General features: G+C 36.8%; 1 protein-coding gene across 1 annotated transcript in view; it reads left to right on the top strand.

Moving 5' to 3' along the window:
* Positions 1-3,786: 3,786 nt before the first annotated feature.
* CACNA2D3 (calcium voltage-gated channel auxiliary subunit alpha2delta 3) overlaps positions 3,787-22,115 on the top strand; it is a 392,330-nt gene continuing 374,001 nt past the window's right edge. The window contains exons 1-2 of the mRNA XM_065749768.1: positions 3,787-3,905; positions 4,521-4,602. Coding sequence (XP_065605840.1) covers positions 3,787-3,905; positions 4,521-4,602 — 201 coding nt within the window. The remainder of the gene's footprint in view (positions 3,906-4,520; positions 4,603-22,115) is intronic.

Below are 22,115 nucleotides of genomic sequence, written 5' to 3'. Positions count from 1 at the left end.
ACTTGATACATGTCTAATCAAAGACCTCAAAATACGCTCTGATTATACAAATAAGACCCTATTCCTGCATCCTTCCATCAGCTTAAATATATCTAGAGGTAGACAGGGGATGTCACTTTGTGCATCTAAACACGGGACTTCCCTTTAGTCTGCATTCCCTACTTCAGTCTCTGTCAAATCTCCCATTACCCTTTGCACTTGACCTGCTTTGCAATTTTTTATTTAGTCCTCTGGTTATTTTTCTGAATGTAATCCACAGCAAAAGCTCTGGAGATTCATCAGTGTTCTCTGACCATGCCTGTGACTTTCTATTACAACTCTTGGTAGTTCATGTGTCTGTGTTTTTTCTGCCTCTGCGGAGAAACAGTTTTCTTCCTTTTTCTGAAATACTGATATAAGGATACTTGATCATCAGAGAGAGTGTGAGATATGGTGATTTTTTTCCCATTTTAATAATGGGAGTGGAGGATGAGGTTTATGTTATGGGGGCCTCCGCTGCTTCTGAATCACTGGCAAGTAAGCAACTTGCCTACGTGCACTGCTAAGGTGCCACGTGTTTGGTGGCATCACATCCTTGGTTAGTTATCTACACGTACACTTTTCTAATGGGACCAGCAATATTTTAGAATAGAATATTTTTCTGTTAAAGAACGAGTTCATGATAGAAATGCTATATTACTTCCGAAGTAGAAAACAATTATTATACTTCTCTGAAACTCAGTTTTCTTCTGACTTTGTTCCAGGATATCACAAGGCTATGCCTATTAATGATGCACACCACTACAACCCCATTATAAAGAACTGAAACATTTCAGCATTAATTTACTTATTTTATTTATTTCCCCCCTTCTATTTATATGCCTTGCCCCTCATGCATACTTTAGGGGAGGTTTCTACATCTGATCTGAGAGGACAAGATGGTGTGGGGAGGGGGGGCTGAGGGTGGGGGTGTAATGTCAGCTTTGAACCTGTTATTCTGGCTGCAGTGATCTGCATACCAGGCACAGCCAGCAATAGTCAGTCCAGGATGAGATATGAGTCCTCTTCTTTTGTGATAGGAGATGTTGTCACTGCTGGAGGCTTATACATACATGTGTTAAACCACTGCTGTGGCATATGGTGGCTTTTCAGTCACTGAGCTATTGAAAGGAACGAAATAACTGCCTGATTTTACTAGTGTGCATCAATGAAAGATTCAGAAAGTACTCTGTGGTGTAATGCACACAAATGCCTGTCAATAAATATGGTGGCTGTTCTTATACTGAATTGTATCAATGTATTTTTCAAGTGTTTTTTTTTCCCTGAGATGAGCGATATTAGGAAAAACATCTTTAGTTTAAAGAATATAAAGGAATGTAATTTACCAGTAATACATGGCAAATGTATAAACTGTGAATCTGATGTGACATAAAGTGTTCAATAAATGCAAATACAGTCAAGGTTGGGCAAGTGCCTGTTGTCTTTTGATGACAATAATTAGTGAGGATTTTAATGCACATTGAATCTCTCTGGCTATTGAACAGTCATGTTGTATGTGCCTTCAGAAAGTTTAAAGGGCCTCCAATAATTCTTTGAAGTATGAAGTTAGCTCTTGCTTGTCATCAGTGAACTGTATATTGACCCGAGGCAGACAGGCAGATAAAGAGCTACCTTAATGTAAAAGCAAAGTTTGACTCTCCCAAGTTAGCATTACACATTTCTGTCCTGACACAGTTTTGAGAATATATTAAAAACCCAAAACAGCACAAGTGGTGAGGCAGCCCACTGCTCCTGTTTCATCCCTTGTTCTAAAAAGATAGTATTGCTTATATAACACGTTCAAAGGAGCACGTAATTCATTATGTATGGTTAGTCAACCATGTGCATTTTTACATTTCTGCCTGTAGGTAGGCTGAACACCTGGTGACATGGCAGCATATTTAAAACACTGTTTAGAAAATCCACAGCACAGCTCTGAGCACTTTCAAAATGGTTGAATAATAGGCAAAATAACCCCAGCATCCCTTCTGATAACTTCCTCCATATGAAGGCAGTAGTACGGGGAGAAAAAAATACTTTCTGAGGGATGGTCAATGTGTGATGAAAGCTGCAGCATGATATTCGATTTTTATTTTGTGCAGCACGGTTTACCTAAGACAATCTTTCTGTCTTTAAACTTCCAGCTTCTTTTGAGAAAGCAGAAAGCTTCCACCAGCCAGGTGTTGAGCAGAGGTTTTGATGTTGTAAAGCAAACTGTGCAGTGCTTTTAAAAATGGTAATGTGGGGAAAAAAAAGCAAGTACTACATATCTAGTTTAAAGATGGAAAATGTTAAACGAGTACAGCACACAGAGGCAGAGTGAATATTTTGAGGAATACTCTAACAGGAGGGGGAAGAAACAAGAATCCCGGAGTGGATGCTGGAGCAACGGGTGATGTAAGGATGACTCAGCCCGTGTTCAGCTCATCTCCAGGTTTTGCCATGCTTATTTACGTTAAAGTTCAATTGCTATTCTTAAGTCTGTGCGCTTAGTGGAAGGTGAGAAAGAAGCAGAGGGAGAGAAGCAGAAGAGAAAGGAGGGAGGGAAGGCTTTAAAACGCGACAACAACAAAAATACCTGGACCAATCCCTCCTGCTCCCCACGCCGCTCGCTCCGTGGAGGAGCTTGCCATCCTATGCTCACTCTATCGAGGGGGTTCTTCTGCGAGCGCAAATTAATAATTTATTCGCAGGCTCGAGTCGGTTAGCCCGCATTGATTCACTTATGCTGCATTTCTTTCCGTTCACAAGCCTTCGCTAGTCCCCATCTCTCGGATAGTGCCTCTCCGCAGCGCTCCGGCGTGGGAGGAAGCAGCGAACGTGCCGCCGCGCATAAGGACGGGCTGTGCGGGACGCGCCTCCATGTGCGAGCATCACCTAGGGCCGGGGCCCGCCTCGCTCCGGCATCCCGCTGCCCACCGGCACTGCCGCCTCGGCGGGGCTCGGCGCTCCGCTCCCGGCGGGGCGGGGGGGTTTAGCCCGGGGCTGGGCGGGGGCCGAGCCCGGCCGTGCTGCCCGGCCTGCACCCGCCCGTCATGCGGCGCTGCCCCGCCTGAATTGGCCGCGTCCCCTCCGGGTGGGCACAGCCCCCCCCCCGCCAAAGCCGCCCTGGCTCAGCCCCCGGCAACGTGCAGCGCTCTGCTCTCCTCTCCTCCCTGCAAGGGCTCAACTCCACTTTCAGCTCCTCCAGACTTTTGCCATCCGGAGGCTCCCTCCCGCCCGTCCGGCTCCTCCTGTGCCTGCCTGTCTCCGCGCTATCCCGTTAAAAGGCTGCAGCTGCCGCTCGCTGAGCCAGTCGTTGGTTGACTCCGTCTGGGATGAAGGCTGGAGGTTACCGGCGAGGGAAAGGAGACCTCTAGGCAGCTTTCCATTCGCAAAGTGAGCGGTAATTGCGAGGAGACAGCCTCCCCAGTTGGAATCAATAGTCTGCTTTCTTGCTGCTAAGGGCACTTTGGAGCAGTAGTAGGTCACTGAAGTAACTCCAGCACGCTGCTGACTGCGGAGTTGTAAAGAACAACGTGCAAGTGGCTGCAGGAGTGCTGGAAAACGCGTCCCCGTTGCCAGGGACGGAACAGTTCTCAAGTCATTAGAGCTTCTGGTTCTCTCCTTCCATTACACAGAGAGGGTCACTCCTGGGAGGGATGAGGATGGAGCAGTGATTCCTCCAAGTGTCGCTCTCGTTGAAGGGGTGAGGGTGGCTTTAGAAGCCACCCCCTACTGCTACTAAATTCAGATTCACCTGAATTTCCCCAAATCTCTTCAAGCACAATGCTAGAAAATCTGAATCTTCTTCGGGCTTTTGGGGGTATTTTCTTTATCTTCTGGACAGCTTTTAACACAGCCTTAGTGGATGTGGTTGGATCGGAGCAGCAGATCCCCCTGTCTGTGTAAGTGTTTTTGTGGTATTTCTCTTAGGACTGTGCTCAAGGATGAGATCTTGACTGCTCAAGTTCCTGTTTCTTATTGCAGATATTTGGCTGTTTAAGGCACCCTTGCTCCTCTGTCAGCTATTTCTGAAATCTTAGTCTTTAACACGCTTGGCACCACTTTACAATTTATTCTAGTGAATGTGTTGATGGAGTATGTGGCTGTAGAGCTTTATTTTTAACGCTTCTATTTACTGAAGTTCATGTTATTATGTTAAGTCATTGTTAAGTGAGAAGTTACCATTCAGACCTATTCTGCTGTTTTATCTGCTCCTTCCATTTGATTGTGAACACGTTGTGCCAAAGTATGTTTCTGGGCAAGCAGATTGTTTAAATTTAAAAAGTGCAGTTTGAGTGGTTTCGTATCAGAGGCCTCACCTTGGCAGAGCATCTAGCTTGTGCTTGTACTTGAACAGCTTTGCTAATCTTATGCTGTGCCTAGGTTCCTTTGTGAGCTTCTTAATGCAAAATTGCTTGAATCCTTATGAGTGCAGCTGAAGCTGCTACAGTCTGTGTTGCTTGCTATGACATGTGTATTACATTTCTTCCTGCCTCTTTTTTTTTTTCCCCTCACAGTGTGAAGCTCTGGGCCTCAGCGTTTGGTGGGGAGATCAAATCTATTGCAGCCAAGTACTCGGGTTCCCAGCTCCTGCAGAAGGTAAGGATCTTTTTTGTCTTGTAATGAGGAAGGTTTTAAAAGGGAAAATGGAGGCAGATTTAATTTTTTAAATAGGAAAGCAGAGCAGTGCATCCTTTGGTCTAAGATCTATTTCTGTATTGCATACTAGTCCCTGATGACTCTTTGCATTGCACTGCACTGTTTGGAGACTCCTTGATTAAAATGAGTTGGTTTTGAGGGGTGCCTTTTTCTTTGCTTTCTTTAGAAAGTAAACTATGATGTTTTTGTTTTTGTTTTTTACTTGAAGTCTAGGCTGGAGCCTAGATTGCGGGTATTTTGTCTGGTTGCTGCATTGTGATGATCATGTTTCTGTGCAGAAACAGCTGCTGCTTATGAAAAACACTAACTTCATTCAAAGAGCAGAATTAGGGCATATTTTATTATTTGCTATGCTGGATGTATGCAATTGACTATATAGGGGAGAGAGGGCTGCGCTGTTGTTTGTCATCTCTGCAGTTTTTACAATCCCATTATTCCCCAATCATCTCAACCCAGTGCTGGGATGTATTACATCATTACAGATAAAAGGAATGAATGTGGTTATCTTCTTGCTCAGCTGCACAGCTGGATAATAAGCTAGTGAAGTATTGCAAAAACTTGAGAAATTGGCATAAGTCTACATAATTTGGGCAGGGGAGAATGAGAAAGCGGATTTGAGTATTAGGCATATATCAAAGACTGCATCTACACTAATTTAAATATGCAACCAATAATAAAGTTCCACACTGTAGACCATTCATTTTTACAGCAGTTGCTGAAAAAGGTATCGCGAAAGACTAAGAGAAATATGTTGAAGTTTTGAAGATTTTCTGGCATTTATTGTGATCCTTAAAATGTGATGTAGGAATGGAAAAACATTGAGTTGTTCTCTGACTACAGAGACCAGTCATTCAAACCATATGTTAAATTTCTGCTTGTTTTAGATGTGATTTTTAGTTTTGAGTAACACTTGTTTTGTTGTTGGTTTTTTTTGTTTGTTTGTTTGCTTATAATGGAAATATCTTCAGCTTGTAGCACTTATTTTGAAAGGCTTGTATTCTTGTGAGATTATGTAATGGACAGTAAAGGTAGCAGTTCAAACAAACATCTTATACTGTCTGCATAAAATGAACTAACTTAATGCTTAAAGGCATGGGGGATCCCTAGTAGTATGTCATTTCATTGTTGTATACTCGGGACTGTGAAACCTGTCCTTAACTGTGCTGCAATACAGAGCTATTAAGAGCGGGAATGCTTGAGGTCTTTCAGTATGTTTCAAGGCCATTAAATAGCTTCTATTAAAGACATTTGGCAAACTTTAAATCTAAAAATGAGGACATTTAATATTTATTGTATTTTAGCTCATGCTCTTTAAAATCTGTGTGGTCTAATTTCTGTATGAACTCTTTAAGTTCATAATGCAGATGGACCTTTCATTTTCAATTATTGTCTAATCAAGTATTATTAAAAGACTTAAATTTATTATCATCCTCTAACAAGCAGGTATGTTTATTTAACTGTGGAACTGCTCCATGTGTAGCCATTTTTGAAATAAAGTGACTTAAAACATTTTTGTCTATCAGGAAATTATGGAATATGCTATGTTTGGCAATGGTGCTAAAATCCACAAAGACTCAGTATAAGATCCTTCATCATACTTCTCTTCCTCATAGTAGATTCATGGCAGATACAGGAGATACAGTTAATTATTTCTGTAATGTACCTTTCCCTTTGTAGTATTGCATTTCTTCCTATAGGTCGTTATAAATGTGGGTAGTTCAAAGCGATTCACTTTACGTTTCCATCAGCATTCTTTGTTTTACTGACAAAACCCTATTCTTGTTTTTGAAGGTAGACAATATGTGTTAATTCCATGTTATTTTGTTTTTGTTTGCTGCACTATTTATGGTATACCATTACAGAATTAATGGGGAAAGAAATAATGCAGGTTTGAAGGTATTTTGAGTTCATTTGTTCCCCTATTACATCTTCTACTCTTTTTATCCTCTTTTCTTGCCTTCTGATTATAATAGTTTGAGGAAAACTCTAGTACCTTTCAACTTCATTGAAAATTCCATTTGTCCATCCTTTAAAACTTGCCGTTTCGTACTGTTGGCCATGCTAGATGAGTCTGGATGATTTTAACATAAATCTTCTTGTATTGTTGTTAAGCATATTTATTTTGTAAGAGTCTATGAATAAAAACATATCAAACTTGAAGATTCACAAGTATTTTCATCATGTGAAGTCAATGGCAGAAGTTGTCATAACAATTAACCAAGGTGATAGCACAGTGATGCTCTAAATCAAAGCATGGTTGTTTTTTTTCTTCCTCTGCCACTAACCAGACATTAAGAATCCATTTGGTGTTTACTGTGAGCTGAGTGATCAGAATCAATGTCTTCTTAAAGGCAAGATTCTACTTGTAGAGGCTGCACGACTTCTAATGTTAAGTGGATGAATCAATACTTTCTGATCATGAATTAAGCATCATTAGTAAATGAAGATATAAAAACAAGTGTATAATTATGTATCGGGCAGTATGGATTTATTAATTACCAACTGCTTTGCTGTGTCATTTAGTTTAATAAAAGCTTGATAAATGAAAAATTAATGTAAAGGATATTTGATTCATTTTGTTAGCATATATGATGAGTGCTACTTTCAAAGGAACGTGTGATTAAACCAAGGTCCTATTGACATAATCTTTACACAAATGCTTTACTCACTAGAATTCATGAGACCCGTCTTGAGTTTTCATTGAGAAAATAGAGTTACATGATATACTCAGTCAAAAAAATTATCAGATCGTAGCTGTGAATATCGATACGGATACTGCAAATCCTAAGTATCTCTGCACTATGAACATAAAATTAATAACACTGCAGTCCTGTTGAGTTTTGAAATGTAGAAGGAAATTTTCAACTGTTCTCTTTTTTTTAAAAAGCGACATTGTTCATCTTAACTCAGTGTTTTTATCACTTCATCCCATTATTATAATCTTATCTAAGTATGTCATTACATCTTCTAACAGTATGTGGATATGTGAGTTTTCCTGCAATTGGCTTTAGATGAAATACAGACTGTAAATAGTTCAGGAAATAATAATAGCTCAGTTAATATTTCAGAAATGAAGATGAAACTTTTAAGCAAATTAACACTTTAAAATGTTGTGTTTTAATGCTCTGTTACCTACTATCAGCATGAAGGAAGGCCATTCTATTTTCAAAACACCAAGCATAAGAAAATAGGGCAATATTGTTCTTAAGTTAGCTGACTTTTGGAGGTTTTACAGTTGTCATGTAGATTTGGCAGCATACATGAAGCTTCTTGGGGCGTGCTCTGATATTATTATATTATTTATTTACCTAGCTGGCAAATACTTCTGGGGCCTAAAATTCATTCAAATTTTAATCGTTTCTTAGGTTACGTGTAGCACAGTATGATAGAATTTTTTTCTCCTTCTACTTTGAAAAGGCTTATGCTTTATTTGAATCTTGACAGATCTTTAAACTTTTTTTTTAAACACTTGTCATTTTTTAGTTTTAATGTTAGTATAGTCTGGTGGCAAAGACAGGCTTTTTAAGTACAGGATAAGAGAAAGGGTTAGGTCCCAGGAATGTATTCATTTCACTTTGATTATTCCTCCAAAATTCTATGCTTATGGAATGCTATTGTTCACATAACAGTGTACATGATAATGATTTGTTTTCATTTATTTGCTATTGCGAGGTAATAATAGCAATAAAATGCAAGTAGAAAGCAAAGATAATTTGCCTTCTGTTAATGTTAAAAACAACTGATGTTTGCACAGTAAATCTCTAATATCATAGAAGTCCAATTATTTGTATATGTGAGGTGGTTTAAGCTTTTAGATTTCTCTTTGAGAAAACTCTATGCATACTCTGAGAAATTCTTGATTTGATATTGAACACTAAATATTAATTTATTACTACTGTAGGAACATTTCATAATTGAAGAAAAACTTCTTTCTGGTGGATTTTGCCATTAAGGTTTCTTGTTGAAAACCATCTTTTTTTAAAGCCATCGCAGATTTTTCTTATGTAAGTTGCTTAACAGAGTCTTCAGTGTTACGTAAGCACTTCCAGTCCTAATTTCCAGCAGTCTAAAGTCTGCACATGCCCACTCATTGCAACAATATCTTCATTGTATTAAGCATTCTCGAATCCATTGTGCTTTCTCCAAGCAGCTCTTTCCATCAGTATAGAATTCCTATTTTAAAGGTTCAAAATTACATTTTGTCTTACCAGCTAGTGCTGTATCTTGTTTCTTACAACTATGGAAATGTCAGTACAAAGCTAATAGAACAGGGTGATTTAGATCAGTTTGCATTCAGCTGGCATATCTGATTCATATGGTATGGTTATCTTTAGTTCTAAAATGTACAACAGTGACTTCAATTCTTACAGAAGTTTAGTACCATCATCTTGACATTAATAGCTTTTATTCATCCTGATGTTGTTTCTGGTCTTTTTAGGCTGTTTTTTTTTTTTTTTTTTCCTTTGCTTAAGACACTGCAATTACTGCTGCCTGCTTTGAAGGAAGGGTCAGTAGGATTGGGATGTGCACTTCAAGCTACAGATATGGAATGACTTTTTGATTATTAATTTAACTTTTGACTGCTGAATTAATAAATCTAATACTACCAAAAAGCAATAGAAGAAAAATAACCTAAAAATATATCTAAAAACAATTGAAAGACCCAGCACTAAAACCCACAACTACCTGTAACATGACCAAGATTTTAAACAAATCAAAATGACAAAGCCCAGCCAGGCAAATCGTATTAAGATTAATGAAAAGTCCATTTATAATTAATTCATTATGTTCATACTCCTGAACTTTTGAGTATGCAAAGTGTCTCTTATCACTGAATTAAAATCAAACATTAAACCACGAAAGACATTTGCATCTCAAAATACTTAAATTCCTTAAATTCTGGTCATTAATACAATGTTATTTTGCACCTTGCAGGACTTGAATCCTTTTCCTCCTCAGTTTTTCCAGGCTATGTAAATTATAGTTATTCTCCATGCCAAACTAGTTGCTGAGTGTGATAGAGTGTTTTTGCTACACATGTAATATTATTATGTGAAGATATAAGTTATTTAGGATAATTATTTTACTGTTCTTCTTTTTTCATGAGGAAAAAATGTGCTACTATGTGGGGAAACCTTCTGGGTCCAATATCAATTTTCAGTTAATATATTGATCTATAGAGGAAAAGATCACAGTGCAATCTATTTTCTATTGCTGTTGTATGACATAAATAGGAGATTACTTCTGTAAGTTCATATATGTATCTTCCACTTCCAATCATGTTTTTTTTTAATATGAAAATTGAGTGGGCAATCCAACTGGAAAACATCAGATCTTGAAAAGAGACAAATGCTAATTCCTGTACTTAATGCTTTTAAGGTTGTTTGTTTTCTCATCCTGTATTGGGAAGTGCTTACATTTCAAGGTTAAAAGTGCTGGTCTCCATGCAGATTATTTTGACAGAGAAGGTATACAGCCACGAGTTGAAGCTACATTCTAATGGAGATTCACTTATGAGCAACTGCTAATCAATACTCTATACTTTCAAATGTCATTACTGTTCTGTAGGGTACAATTTTTTTGTTGCTGAAAATAAATGGTTACATGTTGTACAACACAAATTATATATTGGTAAGATAGACTGTATTTATTTTTTTAGGTTGATATAGACACTTCACTGAGAGGACTTCACAAAATACTTCCATATATTATTCTTGTGAAATTCCCATTCTGCTTTTTCTGTGTATAATTTTTTTCCTAACAATAGATGTTCTTGTGACCCTATTTAGCATCCTCCCAAGGTTTAAATACTTACATTGTGAATGACAAAATCACTGCAATCTTTGCAGTTGAAAAATAATTCTCTGTATTAAAGCATTTTAAAAACAACACTTAGAACTTGAGAAGGGTCTTGGGTGCCTTTCTAGAAGTGATAAATTCCAGGGACAGAAGCTTTCCAAAAATATCCTTCCTTCTGATTGTGGAGGACCAACAAAAAGCACTGTCTGACTTTCTGGGGTGTGGTTGGCGTATCTCAAACACTTGCCGTGGCTATTGCCATGACAGCCATCCAAAGGCTGTTATCAGGAAGTATGTTAAAGTATCATACTCTGCACTCTCAAAGGGATAGTCCTTCTTGAAAGAAAGTTTTGGTTGCAAACTTAGCTTTGACAAACTTGTGATTGTGAACTCAGTTGTTTGTGACCTTGGGGTGGCGTACCTGCAAACGTAGCAGGCGTTAAGGGTTGCAATTTTGACCTGGCTAGGTGGCACAACCTCTCTCCATAACTGCACCATCTGGAGCTAAGGCTTGGATATTCTGTTTTAATGTGGGACTCTTCTGTACTCCCAGAGGGGGTTCTGTAAATAAGAAAATTAGATTTTTATGAAATTATTTTCCTGTCTGTTTTTCTGACTCTCGCCCTTTCTCCGTTTTTCTCAGTTTTTGTTCTGCTCTTTTTCTCTCATAAAATTATACAGTAAATGCGGGACCTATTTTGACTTCTTAAAACCTATTTGTCTCATTCAGTTGTTAAGTTGTAAAGATGTGAGGCTTATATAGGTTCCTTAGAGCTGCGCAGTTTAGCTGCACAGTTTAAGTTAGAATCTAAGAATTAGAGTGACAATATTTTGGGGATAATTGTGTGTTAATATTTTCAAGATAAATGTACTATTTCGATTCTCGTTAAAATTGATGATTATGTGCAGATCCCTGTATATTTATTATTATTACTTTCACAAATATCCCCAGTTAGAGAGAGTTAATCTTGTCACCCCTTTCCACTCCTTATGGACAGGATCTTACACAGATACCTTAGGACTTTACAAAGGCACTTCTGTGTCTTATAGCTCACGACTAGCACCTTGTTTCAGAGGATGATATTATAAAGCACAAAGAGATTAGTCAAGTGAGAAGGATTTGTTCACACAGAACTTTACAAATGTTACAATCAGTGTTTCAAATTTAAGCTGGCAAAACAGTAGAATCCAGAGTACAGATCATTGTAAGACCCTCTTGCATTAGGGTTGGCTTCTTGCACACTTTAGCTAGATCTTAACTGTAGCTATATAATCTCAGGTTTCTTTAACAAGCTAGATTTGAATTTACCAAAGATAGCAATTAAAATCAAGAGAAAAATCTTTTGTCTAAGTAGACATAGGTAAAATAAGGTTATTTTAGTAGTGGTACTTTTTGAGAATGAAGAGAGAAACTGATTCAAGATTATAGTGAAGTTAATGTTAGATGGCTACCTGTATGTGTAAACTGAAAATCATGAACAAACTAAGAGGTTTGGTATGTGTGCATTTCAAATATATCTTCAAAAGAGAATTGCCCGATCAACATACAGTGCCAGGTTATTTTCATAAAGGAGACTGGTGAGGCAAAGATGTTTTGCATGTATCAGCCTACAAGTACAGAAGGCACTTAAAAAGGTAATTGCTACTGTTTATCCTTCAAACTAGATAGAGATCTTCGAGTACTCAAATTAAAAATGAAAAAGAAGTATACACAAACTCTTCTGGAGCCCTTAAAAAAAACAATAAACAAACAAACATGGTGACTTAATCTAGTTCCTAAGTTGGGGATATAGTATGATAAGTATGTATATATCATTCAGTGTTTTAACTGGGGCAGACCTGATTGCTTGGGTGTGTGGTTTTTTTTTTGTTATTATTAATTTTTTTAAGCTAACTTGACTGCATGTATGACTGGTAGCAGTCTTTTTATGAAGGCTTTGATCTTGGTTTATAGACAAGGCTGAAAATGATCTTTGAGCTTCTGATAGCCTCAGAATGTTTTCCTTTGGAGTACTCAAAACATGGAGCTGGCAGACTATCCTGAATTTTGTGCAGGTTGCAGTTTGCAGTAATACTTTTAGAATTTGAAAGCTGATTAGATCACTGATTAATATTCTTCTGAATACACTGGTACTGAATTCAATGCTTGGGGCTTGATGACTCTGCAAAACCACAAACTTGAAACTCCTTCATCTTTCACTTTTGAGAGATGTCTTCCTCTCTTCTGCAATGGAACTCTGAACATTTTTAATAAGTTTTTGGGATCATGGAATAATTCATTCTGGAAGAGCAGTTTAGAAGGGCATTTAACCCAACTTTCTGCTGTAAAGTAGGGCCAGTGTTGGCTTGAGGGAGACTTCTTGGGGCTTTGAGTCCAGTGTCCAGAATCTTCAAGGGTAGAGATGCCAAAACCTCTTACTCCAAATTCTGACTCTTTGGATGAAAAGTTATTTGTTTAATTTGGAACTTATTATTTCAGTTCATTACTGCTTCCTGTCTCTTTTGTTGTACTATGAGTCTTCCCCACAACTGCTCCTTGCTACCATCCCCTACCTTGAAGTGCTCGCCTAAACTGTTGTGCACAATGTTGATGAGTCTTATCCATCTTCATTGATAAAGGTCATTAATAAATAAAAAAAAGAGCTCCCAATATACGCCCTTGTGGAGCTCTACTTGCAAATAGGCTTTGGGTATCACTATGACTAAGCAGTAACTTTTACACCTGACTAGTTTTTCCATCCATCTAGCAGTCCTGTCGCAGAACATAGTTGCCATAATTTGAATACTGTGATGCTATGGGAGACATCAAAAGACATTCTGAAATAAGGTAAATGACATCCACAGCTCTGCACTCATTTGTAGATTTATTCTTTTTGTTGTAGAAGGAAATCAGGCTGGTTATGTGATTCTGCATCCTTCAACATTAATAGAAACATCTACTCAAGCAATTTTAAGCAACTTTATTAAGACATCCCTGTCTTGTTGCAAAAGCAGTTACCTGTGTTTTGATCAAAGGCCAAATAAATCAAATGTGAATTATTCTTGGTATTCTCTTATAACTTTTCCTCGTATATTTTTAGTCTGGAAGATCTATATGCTTTACATTATCTATGGCATGGTATGTCCTATTGCCTTCCCTATTGTGAAATACCCGTAAAATATAGGATCCAATAAAAATCACAAGAAATGCTGTGGACCTTAGCTGAAATATTTTAAACTGTAGTAAACAAATGGAAAACAGTGAATGAAATTTCCATGGAAGTTTTTTGGTTGTTGAAGAGCTACTGCCTATATCTGTTCAAAAATAAATTTTATTTAGCAAAAATAAAGTGACAATTTCATTTGCTTCAATTCTGCAGTCCAAGTCATGTGCCATGTTTACATTTCAGTTACTTCTAGTGAGCTTTTCTAGAAATGAGACAGCTCAAAATAAGTAGTTTATTTTAAAAAGAGAGTTTATATCACCACCATTCTCTTCTCTCTATTGGATCTGTACATGTTTCATCAACTCAAGATTTTGGCTCTCAAATTAAATCTGTCCACATAGCAAAAAATAAGTGTTTTTCTGAAGTTGACTTTTCTTAGCAGTCTTACAAAAGGATTCTCAATTGTATCAGTTAGGATTTCAATTGTATCTCACTTGATATTTATTTCTTCTGACAATTGTCAGGGCAGGCCTCTATTAGGCACCAGTCATAAATCATATTGTACCATCTTTTTGTGGCTTTTCATCAGATCTCACCATTTTATTTTCAAACTCATTCTTTCAAAATACTTGCATTAATATTACAAGTTCATAACTTAAAATAAACTCTCTTCAGGCTAATATTCAAGTGGACTTTCTTCCATATATACTTCTGTTCTCACAATAGGTGTATGTAACTCTCCTCATGGTTATGAAGCTTTGTGACTAGTCTCAACTAAACTGATTGCAAGAACTGGAAAACTTTTTTATTTGATTTATCATGGTAATACGGGCACTCCCCTTGTAGGGCTAAAGCAAATTGTAGCTCCTAGTTACCTCGCTCTAGACATTTTATTTTACTGTATTTTTCAACCAGAGTACCTTAAATGAACTTAGTCTTGCATAGAAATAATTTGTCATCTGGTAGAAGGTTTTATGCTTCGTATGTTTCCACTTTAGATTATTCTGCTGTAGCTGGCAAGGAGTTTCTTCATGCTCATTTACAAACAAGAATTTGACTTGATTTCCTTAAAAGTAGAAGCTGAGCTATGCAGTAATGGTATTTCTAGCCTGCTAAATATAAGATACTGAAAATGTTATTTGAAAAGTATTATAAGAAATTTGATCAGAACAACAGCACGTAGACTTTCTATTGTTCCTCTAGGTTGTATTTGAACACTTGTTTATTCAGTAAACTCCCAAGAGTTTATCAAGCTAAGCTACTAATTTTCAAGACACAAGAAAAGGGTTTATGTACTATGGGTATTAAAGTTTGATGCATTGGGAACACATCATTGGTCACAAAACCAGATAATTATCTTCTAAAATGACAAAGCTTCAAAGATGAAAAGCAGGAATATTCAAACTTCAGCTTTACAGCTTTACCTTGAAGCAAAATGACTATCATTTTATGACAGCTGTGCCAAATCTGACTGCTGAGCTGTTTGTACATGATGCTATCGTATTACATTAATAGAAAATTTCACTGATAATGAAAACTGTAGGAGGCTAAGAGTAAAGCTTTATGTTATGACTTGCAGCCATTGACTATCTGCATCCAACAGATTTATTACCCCCTACGCACAATGTGCCTTTTACAATATCTTCTGCAGTTTCTTCAGTGAAGTACAACAGAGATGATATTATAGATGGCACTGTACAAGAAGTCTGAATACTCACTTCACGTTTCAGATGTCCCCCTATCACTACAAACTGCAACACGATTTCACAGTACAAGTAGAGACGAATCTGATGTTCCTCTGGAACTTATCGTGCAAAATTCTAAGAAAAAAAATACAAAATACAAGAGGATTTCTGTTGGCTCCCAAGTTTTAAATTTCCTGTTAAAATCAAAATAGAAGGCTGAAATTTCAGCTGGACCTTTCTTTATCCTAGGTCTATGATAACTTCCTTGATGGTCTGCTCAGACAGTGAGTTAGTCAAGTGTGGCATTAGAGTACAATGTCATATATACAAAGTTCAGAACCTGTAGGAGTGGTATGTTTTTTTTCCAGAATGCCATGGGCCTTACATTGGAAGTTAGAACTGTGAGCAAGATATTCCACAAATCACTACCACTGACCCAGTGGCATCTTCGTTAAATTTTCCTATTAAATGGACCTAGCAATACTGTTCTTTGCCTTAAATTTCTGAATGTTGAAAATCCTTGGATTAGGAGTAAAGTGTTTTTTGTGTGGGGAAATTTAGACGGGAAAGAGAACACTTGGAAGTAAGGCTAAGCGTGTGGAATTGGTCACCTCTGGGAACTACAAAATGTTAATATGGAAACAGACTTCAAATAAAACTGCTTTTACTACTCAAAATATACATGGCCTTATGTAATGGCCATGACTAACTACAAAATTAACAAACCCACTCTTCTGCTGTTGATATTTAGTATCTGTAGTTGACAAATTTCTCTTTGGCATTGAGCTGGCAAGTGAAATAGAACCCCTACTTGTCAAAAGATTGGTTCTTCCTATGCTTTCAATCCCCAGTGATGCGCTGTGCTGATATCAGAAACTGGTTTTCATAAACTGGTATTCATAAATGCCCAAACAGTTAAGTTGTGAACCAGAAAACCTTATTTATCCTTTTAAGGATATCTGATTATTTAGGTAATATTGACCATAGAAATGTCAATATTTTTTGTCTGTGCTTTCTCACTCTGCTCTTTCCTGTGTTCCCATTTCTTTATAGTCTGCTTTTTCTTCTGGAGTCTTTTTAACCATTAGTGTATTATAATGTAAGTGTATAGTGACTCGAGTAGGTGTAATCGTAATACTGCAGTGAGGATCTGGCTGGCTGGAGTTAAAATGCAGAAATAGAATAAATAATGGCTTAATAATAATTCAGAACAAAAGAAGGGTGAGGTTTATGCAAGTGCAGATAATGTCCTAAGCATGGTAGTTTTATTGGATTAATGCTTTACTTTTAGAAGAGAAGATACATTAGGATCTACCACTGCACATTACATATTATGAATATTAATGGAAGGATAAGGCTGTCGCTTCTCTATTAACATCCAGTATGCTTAGTTGTGCCCTACATGGCATGTTGAGAAAGAAGGAAAAGAGACAAGATTCCCTCCAAAATAAAATGGAAGTTTGTTGTTGTAGTACAAGTGGGTTTACTACACTTTTCAGTTAGGAGAAATTGCAGGGAGTAGTCACTGTCAGGAAGCTAAGGCAGCCTGTGTGAAACAACTAAAGGTGATAACAGGAACACATGAACAAAAACAGAATGCATTTGATGGGCAGTGCAGCAGGAGATTATTTTCCTCTTCAATGCAATTGGAAAATACATTTGTGTGAAATTCATTTAATGTTTTTATTCTGGTGGTTAGTGGTTACTTTTTACACATATGTTAAGTGAATAATTTTCATTCTAAAAACATTTAAGCCATAATAAAAAAATTGGGTGTATTAGTTTTTTTAAATATGTGAGTGCCGTGTGATTTCAAAACTTTTGCTAAGAGCTAAATTGAAGAGGAAATAATGTGCTAAGAAATGTAAATTTCAGTTTAAGAAAGGCATCTGAAATTAAACTGAATGCTGCTAAGACTTTTAATCTAACTTTTAAAATTTTTTTTTAGAGTTTTACCTAATCTACTTTTTATTTAGATTCCCAGATGCTTAAAATTTGAATGCTTTCAATTTTTTTTTAAAGTGCTTGACTTATAATTTTGTCTGCTGAAGTTATTATCTATACAGGTCCAGTGTACAGGAGTTTAAGTGCATTCAATATTTGGCGCTAATCCTGTCCGGTCCACCTTAAGCATGCTATTTATACAAATAGATGTTTACGCAATATATGTTTTCTGAATGGAATTTTCTTGGTGTTACAGGATGTCTGGAGAAATTCACATGAAAAAGGACTGTAGAAAAATTTCATTATAGGTCTCAGTCCCACATATACCTAGTGTGTTGGAACAATTCAAATGCTACTGTGTAGAATTATGTATGGTCATACTTCTGTGATTGTGCTCTATCTTGGGTTATACACGTGCAGGAGTCATATAACTGAAAACTTTAATTATTCAGAACATAATTTCTCAGACAAAAGCACTTCATAAAAATATTAAATGACTTACTAGTATGTATTGATGAATGATTCATTGGTTGACTGAACAGGTCATTTTCTGTAACATCCCATATAGTAGTAGTCCAGTCAAAAAAGGTCTTTAAAACTTGAACGAAAATGAGACAAATACAGGATTAATGTTGTTACTTCAATTTCATTTAAGAGTAAACAAATTATCAGACAATTTAAGCTTGCATTACTTCAGGAGCAATTGAGAAAGGCAGATGTTTGTTACTATGAGTGGCATTTCTTCAGCAACTTGAATAAGGCCTTTTTTTTTTTTTTTGTAAAAGCATACATTCTTTTAATGAAAGGTTCTGACATAAAGTACTGACATAAAGCACTGAGTAGCACTACTATTGTAAAGGAAAAAAGATGGAACTGCGTTGACCATTGAGTTGACTGCTGTGGTAGAGAAGGGAATTGAGGAAAGGAATTTCTGCTGCCCTGGTGGCTAGCTGCAGTACATTCATGTGGGTCTGTATCTTTTATGGTTGCATGTTTTCTTGCAAGCTTTGAAAACAGTTCTTAGAATGCTGACTATCGTATAAATCCCAAAATGATTTCTATTTACAGAAATCATACATAGTAATTAGACAGCAAACTGTAATGAGACTGTATTCTGTTGGAGAAGAGATGTAGAGTGTTTGAGGGTACAATGTTCTTCAGACTAGAAAATGTTATGGTTTTAATATAAAGAGTAATTATAAATCTCCTTGATGGCTTCACGTTAACTCAAGATGTAATTTTCTTCAACTGCACAAGTGTATGTTCTTCACCAACTTGTACTTCTTGGTGGGTAGGAGGTTGGAATTCAAAGATTGCTTTTCTTTCCTTGCTTAATTGCCTAAAAAGAAAAGTAACTGTAGTAGAATCACATTTCTTGTTGGTGAACAGTGAAATAAAATTGTCACCCAGTGATTTCAGTATTAGGGCTCCCTGGTTCTACTTTTTATTCCCTTCCAGAGGAGCTTGTAATTACTCTGTGGCACTAGCTCTTCTCTTTTGTTGTGACATGTATAAATAATTGCTTTTTTTTTTTTTTCCATTTTAGAATGAGTGGCTTAATATAGAGCGCACCTTCTAGTTTGTGTTCATTGTTTTTTTCCCCTTTCTGATACTTTTTCATTTACTTCTCCATCTTCTGTCCCAGCTTCAGACTTCTGATATTGCAATAATTAACTTTTTCAGAGTACAGCTCTTTTTAATTCCATTTTCACATTTACTTGTACGTTTTAACTTGTGTGCTTGCATGTGTGTAAATGTTATGTGTTGTAACATTACATATTATTTCCTGAACCACTGGAAAAGTCTCAATTCTTGAACATTTTCCAGTAGTTGTATTTTAAGAAATATAATATCTACACTTGATGCACCTATATCTCTGTATCTCCAGAGTCATATTTTGCTTCTTCTATGCCTGCTGCTTTTGACTAGATTTAACCTACAACTTCTTAGTTGTGGAACACAATCTCCTTTTAGAAGTGTAAATAATTGTCCATATGTTCGTAGTGATTTCTGCCACACCACCACCCTAAATTCATTCTACAAGTTTTGATATGCCACTGATATTTCCATAGAAAGGAAAAAATGACTGATGTATTTCCATGTTTTACTATTTACTGTTCTGTAAACTTTCTAAAGGTCAGGATATGGAGTGATGTGGAAAGGTGGGATGAGAAGAAGAAATATGAATAAGAAGGAAAACTCTGAAATTGTTTTGACAGATATTCTCAACAGATCAAATGTTCCCCAGATTTACCATGGGCTTTTACTCCTTTCTCTCACTGCCAACTTCTTAGTAGTAACCTGTTAGATATCATGATACAGAAACGACACTTGTCAGATCCAGGTTCTGTTAATGTGTCACTGGAACTGCTGGGTGAGCTTGAGCAAATGGCTTTTGTTCTTTGGACATCCCATGTTGTAGTAGCAGCATTTGTGGGGCAGTCCAGTTCAGTTTATCTACAAATAGCTCTCAGCATCTACTGCACAACTGTGAAGGTGTTATCCGATCTTTGTTCTTTCCTTTGTGCCTACAGCTCTATTACCAGGGAGACAGCAGCCCAGTTCTCCAGTGTGATTTATTCACTCTATTTCTTGTCACCTGTTGCCAAAGTTCTGAACTGTGGCATGATTCTGGCTTTTTCCCAGTTATGGGTTGCACTTGCTTTTGTAATCTGGATAGCCAAGTTGTTACAGAAAAAACAAACAAACAAACAGGAATAAAAAATACCTGTGAAGCCTTCCTCACCCTTCCACTAGAAATGCAAGGATTTCTCTATCTGTAAAAGGATACGAACACCCAAGGAAGCTGTTATTCTGTAGGTCAAGTTCATACAGGCATGAAAGTATGTCCCTTATTCCGACCTTTCTGAACTGTTGAGATAGCTTGAAGAAAGAGTTCCTCTGTTGTACTAAACTGTGAATTAATGGCAATCTATTATAAAATGTAGAAGGGGGAAAAAAGGCAGTAGGTGAAATTGGATACTGTGGGTCATTGTGCAATACGAGCCAAGTCTATTGTAGGCTGACCTTCACAGAGCAGAACTGATTGATTTACTTTTAAGTTCTCTTCTGGATATTTTGATCTTTCAAAAAAAGTTCCTTTGCATATTAAAAAAAAACAAACAAAAAACAAAACAACCAACCAACCAACCAACCAAACAAAAAAACACTATTAACTCTCTTACCAAAATGATGTTATACACTTTTAAAAATAAGAATAAGATATAGACCGTTATATTGAGTTAAGGTCTTTTGAAAAATGGTTTTCCATACATGTATTATTTTTGTTTTTTGACATTTAAATTTTACAATGTTTTCCAGGAAAACTAACTGTAATATGGTAAGCATTCAAGGTATTCAAAGAAACTGAATTCTAATGCAGTTTATTTTAATCAACTGTACAGGTATTTTGACTTTCTCTTAAAAGGAAGTGTTTGAATCCTTTATTTAGGACTCTGTCTATTCTTTAGCTTATTCAAGATGTTCCATTTGGGAAATAAGGTTAATTTCTTTTAATATGTATTATTTTAAACTGACTGTTACGTTTAATACTAATGTTTTTGTCTCATTTTTTAGAACAGGTTTGTTAAACAATCAGAAATAATAGCAATTAGATACATAGACCAAGAACATCAAGCACTACTGCAAGAAATGTCTTAGCAGTGCTTAGCTTCTGTTCTAGGGAACTGCCTTGCCTGGAGCTGCAACTGTATGGCATGTTCAGGAGTCAATAGGACTGAAAATACTGCCTCTCCTCGGGAGTGCACTTTGGTAGAGTATACATAGGCAGTGTTCTTATTTTTTTCGGTACATGGTTCAAGCAAAAAGTCAAACTGAAAGAGAAAACTCAAAAGTAAATCAGACTTGGGGAATTACTGCCTTTCTAAGATTTGATATGTGTCTGACCCCAGAGAGAAAATACTGGGAAAGACTTTTCAGGTTATAATAATGAAAATGTATCCAGGTGTATTTCTCCTAAGTCTGCTTGGGATGATTCTGAATATCCTTTTTTTTTTTTGGCCTCAAATGCTTTTGAATCTTAATGTACATATATGCTCAAAGGAGGCAATTTTATTTAATTAAAACTTTAATCAATTTAAGATTAACATTTTGAGGTCCTTTTCAACCCAGGCCATTCTATGATTCTATGATTGTAATCGAAGGCTGATTATTAGTGACCAATTTCATGCTTCTGATATATTCTGCACATTATCTGTCCTACATGTAGATGGCAAATTTTAAAAACCACTGTTTGGGCGTTCACTCCTTCATCTGTCCTGTACACCAGTTTTGAGATGCTGAGACAGTCTATTGCTGTCACATTTCCGTGCAGGTTTAGTGTAGCCTTGGAAGAACAGGCTGTCTCATGGAGAGTTGCTAGAGTACCTGGAAGCTACAATGTGCTGGATTATTTTGACTTTCTTTGTATCAACTGAAACCCTTGGACACTTTACATTCTTGACTCTGAGTTCTTTGCTCTTGAAGTTCACTTTGTAACTCTTATTTCCTTCACTTTATTCATGCTCTGTGAATTTGTATCACAGTCACTTATTGCAGGGTTTTTTTGTTTGTTTATTTCAATCTCACATTTACACTGTTTATACTTCTCTAAGAGGAAAGGAGAATTTTCTGTAGCATTAGGTATCTGTCTAGGCATAGGTCTTTTTTCCTTCTTTTTTTCCCTCTTGTAAAGAGTTGGCTGCTTGTAAATAAGCTGCTAATACTAGGAGGTAAAGTGTGACAGTGCCAGAAAGTGTTAAGTCACACTGGGAATCATAGCTACACTAACTGTGGTAAGACTGATAGTCCCAGTGAGTCCTTGGTGTCTGGCAGTCTAGTCCACAAATGGCCTATGAGCAGATTCTTAATTAAATATCAT

Source organism: Cyrtonyx montezumae, unplaced genomic scaffold (assembly GCF_038088225.1).
Source record: "Cyrtonyx montezumae isolate F1298 unplaced genomic scaffold, pur_monq_1.0 scaffold_6, whole genome shotgun sequence".
NCBI classification, from domain to species: domain Eukaryota; kingdom Metazoa; phylum Chordata; class Aves; order Galliformes; family Odontophoridae; genus Cyrtonyx; species Cyrtonyx montezumae.
The sequence above is the reverse complement of the archived record's forward strand: the minus strand, read 5'-3'. Positions and strand labels throughout refer to the sequence as shown.